Source organism: Ipomoea nil, unplaced genomic scaffold, assembly GCF_001879475.1.
Source record: "Ipomoea nil cultivar Tokyo-kokei standard unplaced genomic scaffold, Asagao_1.1 scaffold0900, whole genome shotgun sequence".
Classification (NCBI taxonomy): Eukaryota; Viridiplantae; Streptophyta; class Magnoliopsida; order Solanales; family Convolvulaceae; genus Ipomoea; species Ipomoea nil.
Window position 1 is genome coordinate 879,259 of NW_017617328.1, and position 22,642 is coordinate 901,900.

At 35.2% G+C, this 22,642-nt stretch overlaps 3 protein-coding genes across 3 annotated transcripts; all 3 read right to left on the minus strand.

The window, feature by feature from the left end:
- Positions 1 to 3,124: 3,124 nt before the first annotated feature.
- LOC109179395 (thioredoxin H4-1-like) lies at positions 3,125 to 5,323 on the minus strand. The gene is made up of 5 exons (XM_019328890.1): positions 5,297 to 5,323; positions 4,777 to 4,861; positions 4,213 to 4,341; positions 3,998 to 4,120; positions 3,125 to 3,287 (listed from the first exon to the last, which is right to left on the minus strand). Exons 2-5 carry the CDS (start codon positions 4,795 to 4,797, stop codon positions 3,141 to 3,143), a joined length of 420 nt encoding a protein of 139 aa, XP_019184435.1. The 5' UTR covers positions 4,798 to 4,861; positions 5,297 to 5,323; the 3' UTR covers positions 3,125 to 3,140.
- A 3,361-nt stretch (positions 5,324 to 8,684) lies between these two features.
- LOC109179392 (probable inactive receptor kinase At5g58300) lies at positions 8,685 to 12,258 on the minus strand. Its single transcript, XM_019328887.1, has 3 exons — positions 11,995 to 12,258; positions 10,476 to 11,767; positions 8,685 to 9,509 (listed from the first exon to the last, which is right to left on the minus strand). The coding sequence occupies exons 2-3, from the start codon at positions 11,728 to 11,730 to the stop codon at positions 8,878 to 8,880; spliced, it is 1,887 nt and encodes a 628-aa protein (XP_019184432.1). The 5' UTR covers positions 11,731 to 11,767; positions 11,995 to 12,258; the 3' UTR covers positions 8,685 to 8,877.
- A 3,717-nt stretch (positions 12,259 to 15,975) lies between these two features.
- LOC109179394 (autophagy-related protein 18c-like) lies at positions 15,976 to 19,292 on the minus strand. The gene is made up of 5 exons (XM_019328889.1): positions 19,088 to 19,292; positions 17,484 to 18,291; positions 16,941 to 17,202; positions 16,523 to 16,646; positions 15,976 to 16,338 (listed from the first exon to the last, which is right to left on the minus strand). Exons 2-5 carry the CDS (start codon positions 18,261 to 18,263, stop codon positions 16,245 to 16,247), a joined length of 1,260 nt encoding a protein of 419 aa, XP_019184434.1. The 5' UTR covers positions 18,264 to 18,291; positions 19,088 to 19,292; the 3' UTR covers positions 15,976 to 16,244.
- Between the last annotated feature and the right edge of the window lie 3,350 nt (positions 19,293 to 22,642).

Sequence of the window (22,642 nt, forward strand, 5' to 3'; positions counted from 1 at the left end):
CAAGGAAAATGACAATAAATAAAAGGACAAACACTCTCAAAAGTGAGATTATTTTTTAAAAGGTCCGTCTTTAACCATTGCCAAATGTAGGTAGTTGTTTCGAGAGTTAGTAACCCAAGGGGTTTAAAAATTTTAATTTGTGGCGAAAATGTACAATGTCTAAGTACGACTAAAAATGTTGTGTAAGTCTTCAATAATGTGTAATAAAATTACAAAGTTTATCATTTCAAATTTATTACGTTTTAAAACTTTATATTTTTCCATCTTATTATATTATACTGTATATTCTATATACTATATATATAGTCGTGCATCGCACGGGTGCAATTACTAGTTATAATTAAAGAGTGTAATTTCATCTATTGATAAGGCTGGTAAGAATATGCATAATCTAGCCTTTGTCTATGATGAGAATTACCCGTCCCTGCCTGCCTCCTTTAATCTTTATTTTTGGCTCTCTGGTCTAATCCTCATGTGACCGCCACAAATACTTCTACCTTGGTTTTGTCTAGTCCTCGGGTGGCTCAGGTTAAATTGAGGATTGGAGATCGCCATTATAAGTTCAAGTTCCAGGATCCAACTATGAAGACTCTGAGAGAAAAAGGCATTGAAAACTCTTGAATTCAAGTATAAAGATCAAGATGGTGGGGTAGTGGTGGTAAATTCTGACACATACCTACTTTATTGCTCAGAGTACTTCAAATTGAACATCGCGCTTCAATCAATTTAGCCCTCTGTTGTAAATGAACGATTTATAGAAATTTATGATATCAGGTTTTCCCTTTTAGTATTTTTATGTATAGGTATGGTGTGTTTTCAGATCAAGCAAAGGACGAGATCTGTAACATTTGCTTAAAATCCACTTTATTGTTCCTTTCTACATTATAAATTGAGTTAATTCCAGCAAGGGTCCTCCGACTATTGTGATTTTCCAAAATTGGTCCTCGTCTTTTAATTTGGACGAAAAAGGCCCTTGACTATCACATTTGTTCCCGTATTGGTCCTTCTGTTAACCTTCCGTTTGTTAGGCGTTAGTGTAGGGGCTAAAATGGTCACCAACAGTTCAAACTGGATCCGGAACCGTGAACCGGCAGTCCAAAATCAAAACCAAATCGCGGTCATATATACTTATATGTGAGAATCAGAATAAATGTAAAAAAGAACATACACTATTTGTAATATTATAATTCTAATTTTAAGCTAATCTAGTAGTTGTTCCGATTCGAACTGCCGGTTCACGGTTCAGGATCCAGTGTTTTCGATTCATGATTTTAATAAATTGAAACCCAAATATTGGGTTCTGGATCTGAATCATAACCAGAAATTTTTGATTCGATTGCTATAGTTTCCAGTTCAGTGCCAACCAAACCGTGGTCATCCCTACATATAAACAATAATTTGTTAGATAAAGCCCGTATGGGTAGCTCAACTGGTCATAGAGGTGAAACTTTGGAAGAATGACCAGGGATCGAGTCTCACCAGCGGTAGTGTGGGAGCAACCTCTCAAAGTGAGGGTAGCCTCTGTGGTTCATGTTCAGTTGAGTCATCATGATTTACATCCTCCTAAATTCTCTGTCGGGCCGGGGGGGGGGGCCTAGGGGGGGGGGGGCCTTAGGGTTGGGGTTCTTCCTTTGGAAGAATAATTTGTTGGATAAAAAAATAAATAAAATGTTTACTTTAAGGGTAGAAATGTCACCAAGAAGTGGGCAAATTATTGTGTCGATCATGATCCACATAGTGTTGTATGAATCATAACAAAAAGTGCATTTTTTTAAAACCAAACTCAAGTTTCATTAAATCAAAGCTGAAATATAATGAGGCGGGACAACGTTCCAAACACCACCTAGGACAGATTCAGAATCAGTCACCCGTGCTAATAACACGTGTATGAGCTACATGATTCACTGACTTTAGAATATGGCGGATAGACACATCCCCAATATCCCTGGCAATATCAACACGTTGCCTGATAACCACACTAACATAGGACAAGCAAAGGTTCGAAGAATAAAAGCTATTACAGAAATTTAGACAATCCGTTTCAATAATAATCTGAATAATCCACGAGCCTTGATCCATGTTAAAGCTTCCTTTATAACTAATGCTTCGGCCAAGTAAGGATCTCGACCACAGGGTAAACGAGTTGCATAAGCTGCTACAAACTACAAAGGCACCAAGATGATCGCAAATAACCACACCATGTTCTCATGCATGTCCTCCTTGTTGCCACTGAAAAACCAGCTGCGTAAGATTCTCTCTTAGCATTGAAGGTGACCAAGTTTTATCATTCCGTAAGAAGTGCTATAATAAGGCCAATAACACAAATTATAGTGAATTATTTAAAGAATCATATCGTTAATTATATAGTTTCTTGAAGTGAAAGTTACTCTAGAGAACTTCTTATTGGTCTATAAAAATTAATGTGATTAAGAAGATCTTCGAGATTAATGAGCTAGCACGTCAAGGAGCGCGTTAAGTGTCTATATAAGGATCTTAGTCACTGACACAAATATCATGAAGTTTTGAATGTATTGTTACACTGCAAAAATTTGTTTCCTATGAAGTCTTCCTACTTTATTCCATTAAATTGTGACTTATGAACCCAACTACTTTCAACTTTATATGGGCAATTATAACAATTCATGCAAAGAGAATAATGAGATTTAATTTTGTATGAAAAAGAGAGTTCTATTGAATAAGAGAATATCCCCATACTCTTCCAAAGTTTTCTAATTTAATAACCCAACATTCTTGTACTGATCTTTATCCAAAATTAGTCCAAAACCAAAAAAAAAAAAAAAACAAAAAACAAAAAAACAAAAAACAAAAAAAAAAAAAAAAAACAAAACAAAACAAAACAAAAAAATCCCAAAACAAAAAAAAAATACAAAACAAAAAAAAAATACAGAACAAAAAAAAAAAGTATATATACCTTTGGCTCTAACTAATACAGTACAAAGTAAATTTGATTTGATTTCTTCTCAAAAAACATGCCAATTCTATAGAGAATACAAAAAGTAGGTAGTTAGACAACCATAAATTTGCCAAAACTACACATCCAAAAAGGTGACAAAAATCCAAAGATAGATTTTCAGAAAACTAGAAGTGATCGAGTATGTATGCTCTCAAATCTCAACCAATCAATCTTTGTGCTCTGCCGCAACTGCTTTTAACTTCTTTTGAAGCTCTTTCTCTTCATCACCAACCAGTGAGTCGTCCAGTTGTCTTCCATCTTTGAGGAAGAAGAAAGTGGGAGTGGCTTTTATATCCCATGATGAGCTAAACTCCTGCACCCAAAGTTTTCATACATACAATGTGATTAAGCTTTAGAAACGTGGTCCCTAGCGGGCGTACGTACACCAGGTAAATCCCGTCTTGTGACCGATTCAAACTAAAAAGACCAATAGACCTCTCTTGTTGGTCATAGAATTTGTAACACACTAGCATGGTGGCATGGTGGGGTTGGCCCGAATCGCGGTCCCCTCGTGTTCTAAGCAGGCCCTAATTGTAGGAGGCATCTTTAAGCGCGTACCATACTCAGAATAATCCCGATTCACACAGGGCCAACCCAATTAAGGGACAAATTAAAGTGCTGGCCAGATTGATTTATCCATACGAGAAGGGTTCGAACTCCCGACCTCTCTTAAGGGATAAGAGTGTACGGCCACTCACGTCAACCAAACTGGTTACGGTCCCTTTTGTTTACGTGTTAGAATAATCCCGGCCCCTTTTGGGTGTTGAGGGAAACCCAAAATCACTATTCGAGAGTGTGGGGCAATTAAATCTCGCTTTGTGACCCTAACCGATAAAGGACCAGCCTAGCTGCCTAGATTGTTCATTGCTGACGGGCTCAAACCAAAATGACTAATATGTCTCTCCAGTTAGAATTGAAGTCAAACTTGTAACCTTATGATTACAATCTGACCTACTTAACTAAAGTTGTTTCTGAATTTTTATTGAACTCGATCTTAAATAAGAGTTTAAGTTGCATGCTCACCCCTAGCTCATCAATGTCCACGGTTATGAACATGAACGAGGTGTGCTTATCAGCAAGTTGGCGATAAATTGGTGCTGCTTTTCTAGAATGGTTGCACCACGATGCACTGAAATTTACAATCACCTGCACGACCAATAATACAATATTGTGAGTAGAGCATGCTACGAAGTAGTCATTTTGATCCTTCAATTGTCTACAAAGTGCGGGGAACTTACTATCTTGTCATCTTTGTTAGACTCAGAAATCTTTTCGTCCCAGTCCTCTATGGTAGTCACGAGGTGGACATTTCCACCTCCAAGCTCTCCCGAACCACTTGTATGCTCCTCGTTGCCTTGTCCGCATAACTATACACAAATTAAGTGTTAAAACGGTACAAAATATTTATTCTCATCTATACTCTCGGTAAAAACTGATCAAACTCATCCCAATCTGGATAATCTTCATTTCTATTTTGGATTCATGACAAACAAGGTAAATCACAAGATATACTAGCCAAACCGACCTCTTCTTATTCGAATTCATCAAACTAATTGAGCTATACTCCTAAAAATATCCTATACAACACTTCTCGTATTCTAAATTATAATATCGTATTTTCTTTGTATAACATACTCCCTCTGTCTTATTTTGTATCTGATTCGATTAACGAGACTTAAAAGAAAAAAATTAATTTAACCAATAAACAATAAATTAAACAACACAAATAAAATAGGACATGATAAAGCATATATTTTGAAAGGTGATATAACAAAAGTACTATTTTATAATAGGCACCATACCCTAGCCCAGCACTGTCCCATGGAAAAGGATGGACTATGTTACCGAACCGGGCCCGGTGAAATAGGGTGCGCCAATGACCCCTACCTAAAATGTAAAATAAACAATAAAAGTTTCCATTATAATAGAATATAATCAGACAAAAAATGCAATTATATATATATATATATATATATATATATATATATATATATATATATATATAAGAGAGCTCATATGTGGTCATGTCATTAAGTGTGGCGGTGCATGTGGTCGTATTGGATCGTTGAATCAGGGTAATCTAACGGCAGTGGCTAATTACTGAGGTTTTGAGGTTTTAAGCGTGTTTTGGTAAGTAGGGGTGTTATGGTAATTACAGTGACCACTTATAGCGGTCGGGTTCCAGAAATACACCAACAATGTTGACAACATGCACCAATAGTGCAATAAAACACACCACAGTGAAACACACCAATGGTGTATTCCCGAACACTGTATGGTGTATTTATTCATATCTAATGGCGCGTTTTTGGTGATGCGTACCTAATTTGTGTATGTCTTTTGCTGTGCATTTCATAACATGGATGGTGTATATTTGTATAACAATTGGTGCGGCTGCATTGACCACACGAGAAGGCGTTGCCGCACCTGAACTTGGCACCAATGGGAATCTACAAATACACCAGAGTAAGGCTAATAATGCACCAATTACACAAATAAAACACACAACAATATGATTTTCCCTATTTCGATGCCTTATGACGAGTTTACCCTTGCAGTTCGCTGGGTAGGAGAACGTGCGCAAAAATACTAGAAGAATCTTGATTAATGTGATTCATTGGATCTATCTAATCTAATGGCATGTAATTGACCATATGACCACACCTAACAGCATGGCTGCACTTGATCTCCCATATATATATATATATATATATATATATATATATATATATATATATATATATATATATATAGTCTCATTCAGGTGCAAACCAGCCTTAAGGTGCGAACCCGGAAACTATTGAAAGATTGTACCGCAACTACTTGCACCGGGCACAATTGCACGGTAAAATTTTCTAGCTGGTATATTTGGGAGCCGTTGCGGTGCAAGGAGTAATTCGCATGTTAAGACCAATTCGCATTTGGACGCTAATATGTGTGTGCGTGTATGACAACACATGATCCATACACAAAAGCATTGCAATATATACAACACAAGTTATGAAAAACACATAATTATTAACTACTTTTTCGATCATTTAAGGAACGTATGTCAAAAGTGATCAAAAACATGTTTTCAATCATTTTGAATAGTCGAAAAATTACAAGATTTTTAGCAATGTATATACATAAACAACATGGGAATAATCCAAACCTAGAAACATGAAACCATGGAGATATTGGTGTCTGCATACAAGCTAGCATGGCGCCATGAATTCCATTATTCAACAAATTGGTGTAAAATTTGCATGCAATTCCATGAAAAGTATGAATGAATATAATTGAAGAATGTGGATGAGAATGGGAAACAAAAACCAGAAAACTTTTGGGGAAATTATGAAGATCGAGTTTGATTCCGTACCTTTCAATAGGGAAACCAAAAAAGGGTCAGAGGTGAGGAGAAAAAAGCATTCTGAAAAATGGCTCTGATTTAATCAATTTTAATTTGTTACAATTCCTCCGTATAATGTGATTATTGAAAATTTTATGTCATATTATTAAAAACAAAAATAAAATGTAAAATCATTAAATAACATCAAATGAATTTTTTGTCCAAATTTAGATAACCTGAACCAAACGCCCCCTAAATGAATTTTTTGTCCAAATTTAAATAACCCAAACCAAACGCCCCCTAAATGTTTTAACTATTTTTTGAACTCATTCAAAAAAAAAAAAAAAAAAAAAAAAAAAAAAAAAAAAAAAAAAAACTATTTTTTGAACTATCCTATTGTGTAGTGTATGTGCGACATAGTAAAAATTCTCATAAATAAAGCAAATTAAAGGGTATGGTTGGGGTTAATATTGATCACCAATTCACTTTTATAAATAATTATTACTAGTATTTTTTTATGCCCGTGCGCAAAAAAATAGGTGCCCAATATTAATACATTATATTAAAATTTTAAATTTATTTAAATTTTAGATATTTAAATTATTCTAAATAATAATAATAATAATAATGTAAATCATTTTTATAAATTTGATATTTATATTTTATGTAATAATTGACATATAACTCAAATATATAATGTTTATATATTATTAATAATGAATAAGATAAGAAAATATATGGTGGATGCATGTGCATGGTAACAATAGCGGAAAATATAACGGAGTTATAACGGTAGGGGTATGTTTGTTCAAAATATTTTAATGTACAACCTTTATAGCATAATGTACAAAAAAATGACATAAATCAGGGGTATAACTATCATTCACACATATTATGTTTTTTTTTTTGTTTTATTATAAAGAAGGGGATACCCTATATATAGGGTCTACTTACCTCAACCGAGGTTTGAACCCAACCTCCTACCTAGAGGAGCAACTCAATATCAGTAGACTACAAGCCACTTACCCTACTTATTATGTTTTTAAATTTAGATTATTCTACTTACAAAAATGACGCCACTATTTTTATTTCTAAGACGTACTAAACACAATATTGGCCCAGTTTGGTAAGATACTAATATAGCAATTATTATACCATGGATCAGGGTTCATATTGTATTGTGAATCCTGATACAAAAATTATGTACATTCAGTTAACAAATTTTGTACCTACAATTAACAGTTTCTGTACATGTAAACAAATAACTTGATAATTGCTGACACATAATATGATAGCTACATGTACAGAAACTATCAACTGCATGTACAGAATGTGTCAACTATAGATACAAAATCTGAAAGTTATTTTTGGACCAGGGTCTACAATGAAAGGTAGACCCTGGTCCATGGTATAATTTGCCGGTAACATAGTTAGTTTATCAGTCAATTTTTGCTTGTTTAACCACTATTAGCTGTTTGACTTGGTTAAACATTTAATATAGACCATGTTTGGTAACTAATTAGCTTATAAACCAATTTTGACTTGTTTGACCACTATTAGCTGTTTGACTTGGTTAAGCAGCCAATATGAGTGTTTGATTAATTAACTTTTTGTAACAACATTGCTTCAAAACGCTAAAATTCAAAAAGGTAATCAAAGTAACTTTTTCGATTAGCTTTTTGAAAAAGTCATTTTGTATGTATTCAGCTATCAACTAACAGTTAATTTACCAAACACTTTTCTACAATCAACTAATGCTATCAACTAGTTGAACTCACTAACTCAATCAACTAACAGGTATTTACCAAACACTCCCATAAGTGTTTGATTAATTAGTTTTTTGGAACAACTTATTGCTCCAAAACGTTAAAGTTAAAAACGTTGCTCAAATCAGTTTTTTCGATCAGCTTTTTGAGAAAGTCATTTTACATGTATTCATTTATCAGCTAACAGCTAATTTACCAAACATCTTTCTACAATAAGCTAATGCTATCAACTACTTAAACCCACTAACACAATCAACTAACAACTATTTACCAAACACATCCAGTACCTTTTTTGACATTGTAGAATTTTTTAAAAAAATTATTCATACTCGATGCTACCTAAATAAGAATAAGGGATATGATAGCATGACTATGTAACATCAAATGTAAAATTGGTTCTCTCTAAGGAATTACTAGTTTGGATTAGAGAGTTAAGTCTATGTAGGCTATGCCCGACTATACGGCAAGTTTTGGTTGGACAGTTAGTTAGGTAATTATAAGGCTTCAAGTTAGACTCCAACAAGAGTTATTTATTGATTTAGGTTTGTATACTTCTTGAGTCACAAGGCGGACTTTACCCAATAACTTTCAAGTAGGGGTTGCAGACTTTTTGGTAAATCAAAGGAAGAGAGAAATTTCTCATTTATGTCAGCTGATTGATCAAACAATCTACAAATGGCACAATAGGGAATTGCATAAAGATATGCAAACATGAAAGAACATCTAATGGAAACATTAAACAACATTATAATCTAAGGAAGCATTAAGGAAAGTGTGCAACTGGTCATTGCAGATTCATGGCAAATTCACTCAGGGGTGCCTCCATTGTTATCATCTGAGGATGGCTGTGGCTCTGTCTCTGTCTCTGCGGGCCCGCGAATTCCCTCGATAGCTCGAACAACCTCTGCCATCGTCGGCCGCATGTCGGGCGCCTTTGCAACGCACGACAGAGCGATCTGAAGCATCTGCACCATCTCCTCTTCGATGTTCTGATACTTCATCAGCTCGACGTCGAACACCTCGGCTGTCCACTCCTCCCGAACCACGGACCTCACCCACCTCGGCAGATCAACAACGTCGTCGTGCCCCGCCACTGGCACGGCCGACTTGCCCGTCAGCATCTCGAGGACCACCACCCCGAAGCTGTACACGTCTGACTTCTGTGTGACTCTCCTCGTTTCGACGAACACCTCGGGTGCCCGGTAGCCAGGGCGTCGCGGGCTGGTTGTAGCGGCATTGTTCATCAGAGGGCATAAGCCGATATCAGAAATGCAGCCATCCATGCTTGTTGTCAGAAGTACATTTGAGGATTTGATGTTGCCATGAGTGAACTTAGCTCCACCTTCTGAATGAACATGAGCAATACCCTTTGCTACTCCAATCGCAATCTTCAATCTTGATTCCCAATCCAGTTGATTTCGACCAGTACCCGGATTACCTGTTACAGTAAACTATGTTAGGATCAAACGCTTATCACTACGTCTAGTGTTGTAAAATTTGGCCTAGGTGGCCCTAGGTCGAGGCAATTTCATCCCAATTGTTATATCATGGACCAGGTTTTATATTGCATTGTGAACCCTAATACAAAAATTATGTACCTTCAGTAACACATCATATACCAACAAGTTAACCATCTGTACATGTAAAAAAAATAACTTATAATTGCTGACACATAATATGATAGCTATAGAGAAACTAACAACTGCTAGTACAAAAACTATAGATACACAATTTGAAGGTTATTTTTGGATCAGGGTTTACAATGCAAGGCAGACCCTGGTCAATGGTATAATTTGCCATTTCAGCCCAAGGTGGCTTTTAGTCCACCGGTACAGAAACTATAGATACATAATTTGAAGGTTATTTTTGGATCAGGGTCTACAATGCAAGGCAGACCCTGGTCAATGGTATAATTTGCCATTTCAGCCCAAGGTGGCTTTTAGTCTACCGACCGACTAGGCACCAAACTCGACCAAGTTGGCACCTAACTCAACCAAGTCAACACCCAACTGCTTGCTATTCCTCTTCTATCTTCCTCCAACCATGTACTCCATTAATAGTCTAACATATGTAGTTGACTATTTAGGGAGTTATAATAACCTAACAACTCACCGCCTTGAGTGCAAAAAGTGGAGACCCTATACTCAAATAACTCGGCCGCCTAGGCACCTGACCAGCAAAGGTGCAATTTTATTTCCTTATAGTTGCATAGCAGTCAACAAAAAGACAGGATGTTGGATTCGACTCTCCAAGCCACAGTCCAACAACATCATATAAGATTGGATCCAAAAACAAATCATCAATTGATTAGGTTGATGCATATAATGTAGTCCCGGTTCGATTAAAACCAAGAAAGATGGCTAATGAAATCAAGATTGAACTGGAGTTAAGGAAAGATGCATACTTTGCAAGGCTGCAGACAAGCTGCCAGCAGGCATGTAATCACAGACGAGAAGCTTCTCGTCCTTGGAGAAGTAATATGCCCGGGGTGGAACTACGTTAGGGTGCTGTGCAATCCTGCCTATGGTCTCCATATGTTGCTCGAATTCCCTCTTCCCGACGCACACTTCCCTCAGCCGTTTCACCACCACCATCATGGCCTCGTCCAAGACAGCCTTATAAGTTGTTCCATAGCTCCCCTTCCCGAGAACTTCAGCCGAAGCCCTCAGCAAGTCCTCCAGATCGAAGCTGTGAGAGCAGCCTTGAAAGAACACCAATTTGTTCTTCTCTGCATCTTGTACCCCGCTCCCAAAGTCCTCGGGCTTCTCACTCTTTCCACCATAACCAACTTTCTCCTTAACTTCCCCGCTGCCATCCGAGATTTTCCTCTTCAAGCAGAAGAAGACAATGACAAGTGCTAAAAGAAACAGCACCGAACAAGCCCCGACTGTGATTATAATGGTAGCTGCTATGCTAGGCTTTTTCGTCGAGCCAATGGATGTTTGTTTTTCAGGTATTGGGAGAGAAGATGGCGGGGGAGATTCCAAGCACTGAGCCAGAGGCTCCCCGCAGAGACGAGAGTTCCCCATAAATGAAGAAAGTGGGAATTTCTTGAGGGAATCTGGGATCGAGCCATTTAGCATGTTGTGACTCAAATTTAAGTTCTTTAGCCTCGAAGACTCGAGATCAGGAACCGCACCAGATAACAAGTTATATTGCAGGTTCAGAACAGATAATCGCGACAAATTCTTGATTGCAAGTGGAATTTCGCCAGTAAAAGAGTTAAAGGAAAGATTTAACACACCTAGCTGGGGAGAAAGCGAGGTGGGGATATTCCCAGTGAAGTTATTGTGCTGAAGGTAGACCGATTGGAGAGACGGGATGGAGAGGATATCAGAAGGAAGATTCCCATTCAAACGGTTGCCCCGAAGGCTTAGAACCCGAAGACCATCCAGCTTTCCAATAGTGTTGGGCGGGATAGAACCATAAAGACCAACACCAGGGAGATGGAGAGCTACAACTCTGGTCCCGTCTTTACTGCATTTGATGCCAGTCCAAGACCCGCAGATTGGGAGAGTAGAATTCCAGTTGAGCTTTCGTCGATGAGGAACAGATGCAGAAAACTCGAGCAAGGCCTTTCCATCGGAGTCAAGATCAGCAACAATCCCCGGAAGAAAGAAAACAGAAGCAACAGCTGCTAGTAAGAGATGAATTCTCATCGCGATTTTCTTAATGGCTGCTAGTAAGCGAGGCTGCCTGTTTTGACATTTTAAGATGAAAAAAGGCAATCAGTTTAAGCGCAAATATGGAGGAAGTGCAAAAGAGAACTGCAGAAAACAATGAAAATCCTTTAATTCTAAAAATGTTCTTTCGTTATAAACGAAAAATAGCCCTCCATTCTAATCAACCTTCACCAAACTGCTTATTCAAAAGCAAGGCTAAACACGTTTTGGAACTCTTTAAAGGCAGACGAGAAAACTCACCATATAATAATGCTCGAGAAATGGAGTCTGAGCAGCTATATATGGCGAGAATGCGAGACCTTATACATCATGCATCAATGATTGGACCGCCTTTTCTCTGCATATTTAAATTTTGCAGGCACAGTGAATCTTAGCAAAGAAGGCATGCTACACACAAAGGAGCTCATCAAAGCTAAAGAGTGCAAAAAAAAGGTGATCCATTTAAGAGAAAAGCCAAAGTTGGAGATAAAAAAGAATGCAGACCAGAAAGAGAAAAAGATTCACAATAAAGAAAAAGCAAAAGTTGGGCTGTATGTTTTGTTTGCCAGTGATAAATGATGGGTATGGAATTCAATGTTGAAAAGTGAAACTTAACAACATTTTTATTCTCAAATCTCCAGCATTAGGTGTCAACAACTTGTTTTAAAACAGTATTTAATTTTGTCTTGGGGGGTGGGTCATTTGACAATGTGGTTTTTCTAATCAATCATTGAACCCCATGATTGTATAACCATTCAAAACAAATTAGCATACCAAGTCCTTTCTAGGTTCAAGAAAATAGAGATTAATGGGAGGCAACCTCAACCAATTAAGTTGGTCATGTTTAGGTTGTTACTAGTTCGACTCTCGACGAGAGTGGTCTATCGGTCTTCTTGATTTGAGTCAGTCAACTATGGGCAACTTAGGCTGGTTTACTTCCTCGTGATCCTTGGTTAGCTAGGGTCACAAGGCAGGGGTTTATCCAAGGCATACCATCGGTTAGTGACTGCCGGTTTTGCTTGGTCACCCTTGCCTCAACCAAGTTGGTCATGTTTAGGTTGTTGACTAGTTCGATTCTCGACAAGAGTGGCATATCAGTCTTCTTGATTTGAGTCGGTCAACTATGGGCAACCTAGGCCGGTTTACTTCCCCGTGATCCTTGGTCAGCCAGGGTCACAAGGCAGAGTTTATTCAAGTCACACATCAGATAGTGACTGCAGATTTTGCTCGTCACCCAAAAAAAAATTAGAGATTATAGTGTTTTTTTCAACTTGTCTAGATTATACTGGCAGTGTAAAAGCAGATTAAAAAATTCAAGTAGCCCAAACTGACTTTACATTATAAAATGGAAAATTTGAACAATACAAGTTGAAAGGTGGATGAAAGGAGTGAAAACCTGTATTTACCACCATGGTGGTTCCAATTTGCATCTTAACTACTGTGAAGTAAAAAAGAAAGTACTAATCAACTGAACTAACCCTCACCTTACCAAATTTTGTGGGGCTGTAAAAAGAGAGAGCAGAACGAAACTGCCCAGCCATTGACAGGTAAAAATCCATACACAGTAAGTTTATTTATACATGTATGGTAAACAGTGTGTGTGTGTGTGTGTGAACAGAGCTAAAGAGAGACTTACAGATTAAAGGGCAGTGCAAAGATTGAATCTTGGGCAGAAAGCTTGAAATTCAACAAAGAAATTAAAGAAGCCTCACTGTGTATGTATGTATGTATATATGTATGTGCATATATATCTTGAAAACAGTTGTTGAGTTTAATGGCACTCTTCAGAGAAAAGATATTTTCTTGACTTCTTGAGGTGTCAATTATGAAATTTAGCTTATTTTGATATCACCCCTCATGAAAACACAAAACACAGATTTCTTTATTTTATATATATATATATATATATATATATATATATATATATATATATATATACTCCATATGTCTCATTTTATCTGCCATACTCACTATTCATTAGTCAAACCAACTATTTCTTCTTAGCTTATTTCTATTATCACTCTCTTATAATTTTAAAATTTGATTGTTTTTATGTTTAATAGTATTTTTTTTTTTTTTTGAGAAATTTAATAGTACTTTTAATATAGGTTCTAAATATATAAAATTTACATACTAATTCTAAATTTAATATTATAAAAAATAAATTGTAAACAACTCCCGTCAAACCTCGTTAACCAAACTCGACACATAAAACAAGACAGTGGAAATAAAATTCTGATAAAACTCTAATTAAGTTGATCAAATTGTTGACTGAGTACGATAAGATATTTTGCTGACCAGAATTATAAAGTGTAATTTTTTAATGCACATTTTCATATAGTGACTATATTACTCAACAAAGAATTTTAAGGGAAAAAAAAATCCATTTTTTTATTGTTTCATTTCTTTAGCGGCCATTTCGGCAACGGCATTGAGGATTTGAGGAGCGTTAAACACGTAGAGACAGTGACACAATACATAGTAATTAAACAATGTTCAATGCCATACAGCCTAGCTAATGTTTTATTCTAAATTTAGAAAAATTATATATGACACTGTTTGCCATTTTAGTCATTATTTCCTTTTTTTTAGAGCTTACTACATTGTACAAATATTTGGTACACGACGAAACAAAAATGTTTTTGTTTCTATTTTAATTCAGAGTACCAAGTGCATTACAACTAGCATATGTATCAGTACATATGTTTTTTTTCAACGTTACAAAAATCGCTAGGCGTTCTTCGGGCGTTCTTTTTTTAAATATTTTTAAAATTTTTTATTTATTTAAAATTTGATTTATAAATTATTTAATACTTTAATAGTTAATACTAAAATATTAAGTATTAACTTAAAAAACAACTAGAATTATAAATTGTATAAAGAATTAAAGATTTAAAGATTTAAAGAATTAAAACACAATTCCACAAAATCACAACTCACAAAGTATCAATATTAGCAAAATTGATTTTGATTTTTTTTACATTTTTTAGATTTGCGGCCAATTTGAACAATTTAGAACTATTTCGCTCAAAATGACGTCTTTTTAAGCAAAATAACTTATTTAAGAAAAAATGGAACAATAGCTAATCATCGGCCGCCTAGTCCCCCTTGACCTAGTCGGCGCCAAGGCCGCCTAGGTGGCCGACTGTATAAATCACCGATTTCGGTGATTTTCTAGGCGATAGGCCACCGCCTAGCGCCGCGATTTTTGTAACATTGTGTTTTTTTAGATAACAAAACAAAATATGATTTATAATTTAAGATATTATTTTTAAAAAATAAAATACATTATTTGTTTGCATTTATAATGATTGAGAATGAGTAATAATAAGATAATGATGTGTGATAAATGAATTGTTGTTAATTACACACATTCAAGTGATTCAAATAAACTATGTTGTTATGAGGGTGAAATAGTGATGAGTAAAGTTCTGGAGGGTCGAGTCTACTAATTTAACATTCTATCAACAAAATATGACGATGATTGTTACGCAAGTAAAAACAAAATAAAGTCATATTTTTACTATGCTGAACTTTTGAACTTTTGACGGACAGTGATACACAACTATGAAGTTAAAGACTTTCTTGTAATTTCAAGAATTTGCATTATTATTGCCTGCATTTTTATAACTTACATTTTCAACCTGTTTGTTAGAGGTAGTTAAGTGATCCCCATTGCTTGTTGATGTGGGAGCACCAGAGAGAAGATTATGGAGAAGAAAATCTTATCAGTTATCACTTCAATTTCAATAATACTGAAATCCATTTGCTTCATTTTTTTCAATTATGTATTGATACAGTAAGTTCTTCAAATTTCAACAAAATCTCAAAATGCAACAATCATTACAAAAAATAATTCCATGTATGAATTTGTAGCTAACATGTTATATGTCTTAAATCTATTAACTACAAGTACAAAATATATGAACTGCATAAACAAAATTTTTGAATCAAAATCTACAATGCAAGATGGACACTGATACATGATATAACTGTATGAAGGCAATATGGTACAGAATCTTCCAAATTAAGAATACTATTTTTTTTTTAATGCAAGAATACTATTTAATCTGTGCAACCTAAAAATATAATTTTTATTTTGTATAAAAAAAAATAGAAATACAAATCTATAATGTTTAACTCCTCCCCCGATCACAGCTGCAAGCCTGCAACCAAGTTGCCAGACTCGCATGCTAGATGATTACAGTATAACACCAAATGAAAGTCATTCTAATTTTATGATTAGTCAGAGATGAAGGCATGCACCCAAGTAACTATTTACATTTAAGAGGAATCGATATTTCAAGATTTCTTATAGAGAGAGTCTCACACCTACTACACACTTTGGATCTTTGAAAAACTGAAAGAATTATGTACACTTATTAAAGTATATATCAGCAGCCAATAACATCTGACCTTTTTTCCTTTTTCTACATCCAAAGTAATAGGCAATGATGTATATACAGAGGAAGGATATGATAAGCATATTTCCATATGACTGAAGTTGGGCACTATCTAGGTCTACTCTCTGTTTTCAGAAAGCAAACATATTCTTGCTGCACCATAGCCCCTCCATTCACAGGGTCAAAGCTACACCTGTAGAAACTAGTGACACAAAAGAAAGGAGATTAGAGGGCAAATATGATGAGAGTTTTTGACTGACAAAATTGTGGAATGAACAAAGTGAATATACAATTATACACACATAAAAAGCAAGTGTAGTGATTTTTGCGCCAAGTGTTGCGGATGTGTATATCTTAATGACAAATTAGAGAATAGTGCCTCATACCTCCCGTCCATGCCAGCGATAATAACAGTGTTCTGAGAACCAAATGCAGAGATGAATTGGGTACACTCTGGCAAGTGAAACTGAGCAAATGACCACTCCGAGCTAAAATACCTTGGTAAAACCCCTGTAAAAATGAGAATGCTTGATTAGAAGAAGTTGAAAATGAAGCATCAGCAATCAGCAGCATAACTAAGAATACATTCTCACGGGGGTAACCCCAGCCAAGATGGCAAGAGATCCACACTTGTAACCACATGGGAATCCTTACCCCCTTGGTTTGAGCCAGTCAGCTATGGGTAACCTAGGCTGGTTTACTTCCTTGTGGGCCTTTGCAAGCTAGGGCCACAAAGCGGGGTTTACCTACACCCGAAAGGGTTGTGGGGTTTCCCTCGTCATCCAAAAAAGAATACATTCTCACCTCTCATGAAAGACAATGATGAGCCAGGGTTGGCACCGGTGCTCGGAGAAATAAGAGCATCAAGTGCAGTTGATGAATGCTGTTGATACAACAGCGCTTGATTTCCAACAGTGCTGCTATCAGTTGCAACATCCTCCCCAACAATTCGCACTCTTAGGCTGTATACATGAATAGTACCTTTGTCACTAGAAACCGACAACCACTGAACATTTGGTGACAGTGCTATACTGTAGATATCGGCTTTGTCTACACCTCTGCGTACCTATCAGGAAGTGAATGTAGTAGAATCAGCATGCTGTAAAGAAGTATCCGTAATAACATGTTAAAATACACCTCTTGAAGCAATGAAGCAATGGACAGGTTAAGTTCAAAGGAGAAGGTACAACTGCAAAACATCTAAAGCTATTTTTAAGCAGGAGACCTTGTTAAGGCAATTTCATCATGAAAATTATTCCTTGAAATCCTAAAGGGTATATTACAATTTTTAGCATATGCCTTCATATAATCATGTTACCAGTTTAACATATTGAGGGAAGAAAGTACCTCTTGCAACTGAGTCCCATCCATTGTATTGAAAATTCTTATCAAAGTGCCCTTGGTGCTAGCCGTGGCAAGAAGAAGCCCATCCATTGTCAAGGTTAAGCATGCTACCTGAGAATCATGAGCCTTGATTAATTTTGTCATGTTCAGGCCAAAATGCTCAACACGAACTTGTCCTCGTCGAAGGCCTGGACAAGCCAATACTGATGTATTTGAGTAGTGTGACAGGCAGCAAAGCCCCCTAGGATTCTCAAAAGTCTCTATCTGATGAAGAAGTTTTAGATCCATAAAATTGTAGACATATATCTTGTACTCAAGAACAACAACAACGCGATCCCGTCGTAGTTTCACAGCACGAACCTCAGACCTAAACGAAAACTCACCAATGCACCTGCTTTGATGATCATCCCAAATAATAACTTTGTTTGGAGGATATTGAGAATTGGTTCTAGCACCAACGAGTGCTAAAATATTGCAACGGAATAGCATTTCAACAATCCCAAAGCCTCCACTTTTGATATCACGTCTGAAAGTCTCCTTGAAGGGATCACAGTTATATATACGAAAACCTCGACTTGTGCCAGCAGCAAAGCAACTGTAATCCTGGTTCCATGATACAGAATGCAACTCAGTTTCATCAGTGTCACTAGACTCTGATTGAGTATTGCCAAAAGGTCCAGGAGCCGCACTCATTGAATCTTCATATGCACCAAAGCCAGCTGGGGGAATTATCCCTCGAGACGTTGACAAAGTTGAACTCGTTGGAGAAGACAGAGTAGACATTTAGAATGCCACCAGAAGATATAGAAATCTAGAGGGTCAACATTTGAAAATGTTAAACATGCAAAAGTAATGGATGAACCATCCACATAATACTTTGAAGACATTTTGACCAAGGCTGCTCCATATCATTACAATGTATTAGCAAAACAAGGAGAATAGAACCCAGAATTATGCCCTAAACAACATGAGTAGATGACAGTGTTTCATAAAAGAAAAAAGTATATATCCATTCATGGAAAACATTAATGAGCAATGATTTTTCAAGCTCAAAATTGTTATCAATTTCACTACTGTTAATATCGGCATTACACAAACGCATTAACTACTTAGCAGACTCATCATGTTAAAGAAATCTTCACCCATCATCATAACATTACAATCCAAACTAGTGAGATTTAAATGATCAGCATGGTTTAAGCCATTAATCAAGTCTCAACTTAGGAGCAATTAAGCAGTTCAACTGACTCTTCTAGAAGCATAATATACAACATAAACTTTGAAAAACTAGGCTAGATAATCAATCAAGAAACGAAGAACTGAGCAATAATTTCATCAATGAGATAATACATCTCTAATCATCCACAACGACCGCTCTCTCATTCTTCGCGTTAGACTACTCACTTAACGTCGAATATTGAATTCCCACCAATAATGTTGTAATCAACAGCATCAGGCGCACAAACTAACCAGGAAATACACTCACGATTTCGAAATTGAAATAAAGAAACCCTAATTGAAATGAACAGCCTGTCTGGCCGAGTATATACGAATTTGCGCAGAATACATAGGCTCGTTCATGTCAAAACGTATTTGAGTTGGTTTACCTTGAACAGCTGAAGTTGAAGGTCCGCGATGGGACTGAGATTTCACAGTGAATAGTCGTCGCCAGATCTCTGCGACGATGATCGGTTGAAACGAAGAGCGAATGCGAAGCCTTCTAGGAGAGAGAGAGTACCCGAATTGGAGGGAGGGATGCGAGGTCTTTCCGTCTCTGATTGTGGACACGTTTGAGGAATGATTATAATCCGACGGCGTGTGATTATTCAGCGGTACATTAATACATATTTCGTTACGTAAATGATAATTTCCGGTTTTTATCCCTTAATTATTGCATCACTTTTATATTTGAATTTGAATAATTTTCACTCACTATTATACATTATTATACATAAATAAATAAATCAAATTTGATATTTGAGTATTAAAATGTTCTAATTAGATATATAATTATGTTATTTATATCACATTTAGTCATATATCATCTAATTTCCTTGTCAACTATTTTCAGAATTGCTTATTCCAAAAGAAGCAAATGCAGTGTTCTCCCATAAGTGTTCCTTCAGGAAGAAGCAAATGTAGTACTCCTTCTGAAAAAAACAATCTTACAATAATTAACTAAAAATTATACAACATGACAAAATGTGATACAAATTACATAGTTATGTATATGATTAGAAAATTTTAATAATCAATAACAAAATGTGATTATGTATAATATCAAATGACAAAAAGGTGAAATTTTCCCTTTGAATTTGAAGCATTGTACTTGGACTATGGATATGACTCACTGTTAAGGTGAAGCTATATTATTTTTAATGGAGTGAATTATATTATCTCATTTTGTATGTTCCGCTTACTATTTATTGGTCAAATTAATTTTTTCTTCGTTATTTATTTTCTTTAGTAAATTTTAATTATTCTTAATCTGATTTTTGTGTTTAATAGTACTTTCAATGTAGTTTTTAAATATATAAATTTCGTTTGGGAAGAATATATAAATTTTATGTACGGTAGTTTTTCACGCGCATTGCGCGATTGGAATAATATCCCATGTTTATTTTCAAATAAGTACTTTAAAATATATCAAAGCAAAATTATATTGCAGAAAATTTATTAAAAACAACTCAGCGAGTGAATATTCACTTATTAATTCTGATTATAGAGTTCTTTAATTGTGAATATATAGTTATGAAATTGTGAATATAGAGTTTTGTAATTGTAAATATAGAGTTCAAAAATTATGAATAATCAGTTAAAAATTGTGAATATAGAGTTAAAAAATTGTGAATATTGAGTTCTGTAAGTTTGTATATTAAAATCTAAAATTGTGAATATAAAATTTTAAAATTGTGAATATAACCGTGTCCACGTCATAATTTGCTGCTCTTTACTTGGTAGGCCAAGGGGCAACATAGTTCGATATTAGGGCTAAATAATTAAATTTGAAAAAAAAATGGAGAAAATATGAGTATCAAAGCAATGGATTGATATAATTTGGCTTTCAACTCGTTGAATTTGACTTTTGACAAGTCAAATACATGCAGTATGCATTTCAGTAATTTTGCATGACAACTTCAAACATCTAAGTAGATTTTGACTCTCACTCGTAACTTCAAATTTTGACTTTGTGACCTTTACAAGAATTGTATCCTTTCAGTTGATTTTTCAATAATGTTGAAATTTTCTCAATTACACCTCCCTACATCGAGTTATAATCAAAATAGTAAGTAGAGAATATTATTTTGAACAAAAATATATATAATTTTGTAATATTTTGTTCTGCATTTGCATTGGCTTTCCAGCTTCAAAAGGACCATCTAAAACACATTAGAAGTCTTTTAAGACTTTTTTAAAAAAAATTTAAATGTAAGAAATTTAATAATTTAAACTCCAAAATAATTAAGAGAAGTAAAAAATCTATGAATACGCATAAAGTCTCAGTGTTTTTTGCCCATGACATTTTAAGACGACTTTTTTTATACTCTATGCTTTAATAGTTGGACCTTATTACATGAAATTTTTCATTTGCACTTCTGGTGGCAATATAAAATTCCTCATCTGCCCTTCTGATGCATCGTCCGTTCAAAATCCGGATGTGTCCGGCTTGTGAAGTACAAAGAGATTGTTAGCTTTTTACTGTAATCATGTGCTGATCTGACAACCCATCTCTTACCTATTGTACTTCTCTTTCTGACAACCCATGCTTGCATTTAATGTGAATGTTTCTTTTTTCACGCCATTGACCGTGTTCACTGCAATTTTTTTTTTTTTTTGAGAACATCTACACACATCCCTTTGTACTTATTTCAACTTTTTATCATTTTATGTCCGTTTCTTGACACTTTAGTTTTTTTTTTTTTTTTTTTTTTAGTTTTTAATTGAACTTTTTTATCCAATTTGTTAAATTTCCAATACATATTATTTTTAATTTTAAAGGGAAACATCCTAATTCAAGTGGGGATAAAAATGATAATCCCTAACAAGCATGAAGCAGGGGACGCTAACACAATATAATGTATCGTTCATATGCAAGATTTATGAAAATTCAAAAGTGACGAGTTCGAATGCTATTTGTTATCAGTGTAATTATATTCATTATGAAAAATGAAAAATGAAAAATACAATATTTCAAAGTACTCTAATTGCTTTTTAGGGTCATATAATGGTTGGAGTAAAATCCATATCTGCACAAATGTATTTTTCAAGACCTTAGCATGCCTCCCATATTTGATGCCTCTTCACCTGACATGGTATTTCGCTGCAGAATCATAATATATATCCGGTTGCTCCCTTACGTGGGACGTCTAAAGTTTGAGCCTCGATGTAGGCGTATATTGTGTATGTGGGTATCTCTTTCCTCTATAATTAAAAAAAAAAAAAAAGGGAAAATGACACTTTTTCCCCCTAAGTTATATATTTATAGCACTTTTTCCCCCTCAATTATTTATGTAAGCACATTAGCCCCCTCAATTATTTTAAAAGTGGTGATTTTCCCCCTAATATATTAAATTGACATTTCTACCCTTAAAGTAAACATTTTATTTATTTTACTTCTCCAACAAATTATTGTGTATATGTAGCGATTATCACGGTTCGGTTCGAACTGAACCAGACACTATAGCAATCGAATTAAAAGTTTTCGATTATAATTCATATCTAGAACTCAATATTTAGATTTCAATTTATTAAATTTAAGAATAAAAAAAATTGGATCATGAACTGTGAACCGGCGATTCCGGATCCGGTTCGCGATTTTGAACCGTCTTTATTTTAAAATAGTCTAAATTCAACAATAAATGTATTTTATTTTTTCAATTCGGAACATGAACCAACCATTCCAGTTCGCGATTTTAATAAACTCTAAATATCACATTTTGATTATAAATTGTATTTGGAATATTTTGGTTTGGTGCTATAGTATCTGTTTGGTTTGAACCAAATGATAGTAATAATTTGTTGGAGAAGAAAAATAAATGAAATATTTATTTTAAGGGTAAATATGTCCATTTAACATTTCAGGGGGAAAGAACCACTTAAATAATTCAGGGGGAAAAATGCTATAAGTATATAACTCAGGGGGAAAAATGTCATTTTTCCTA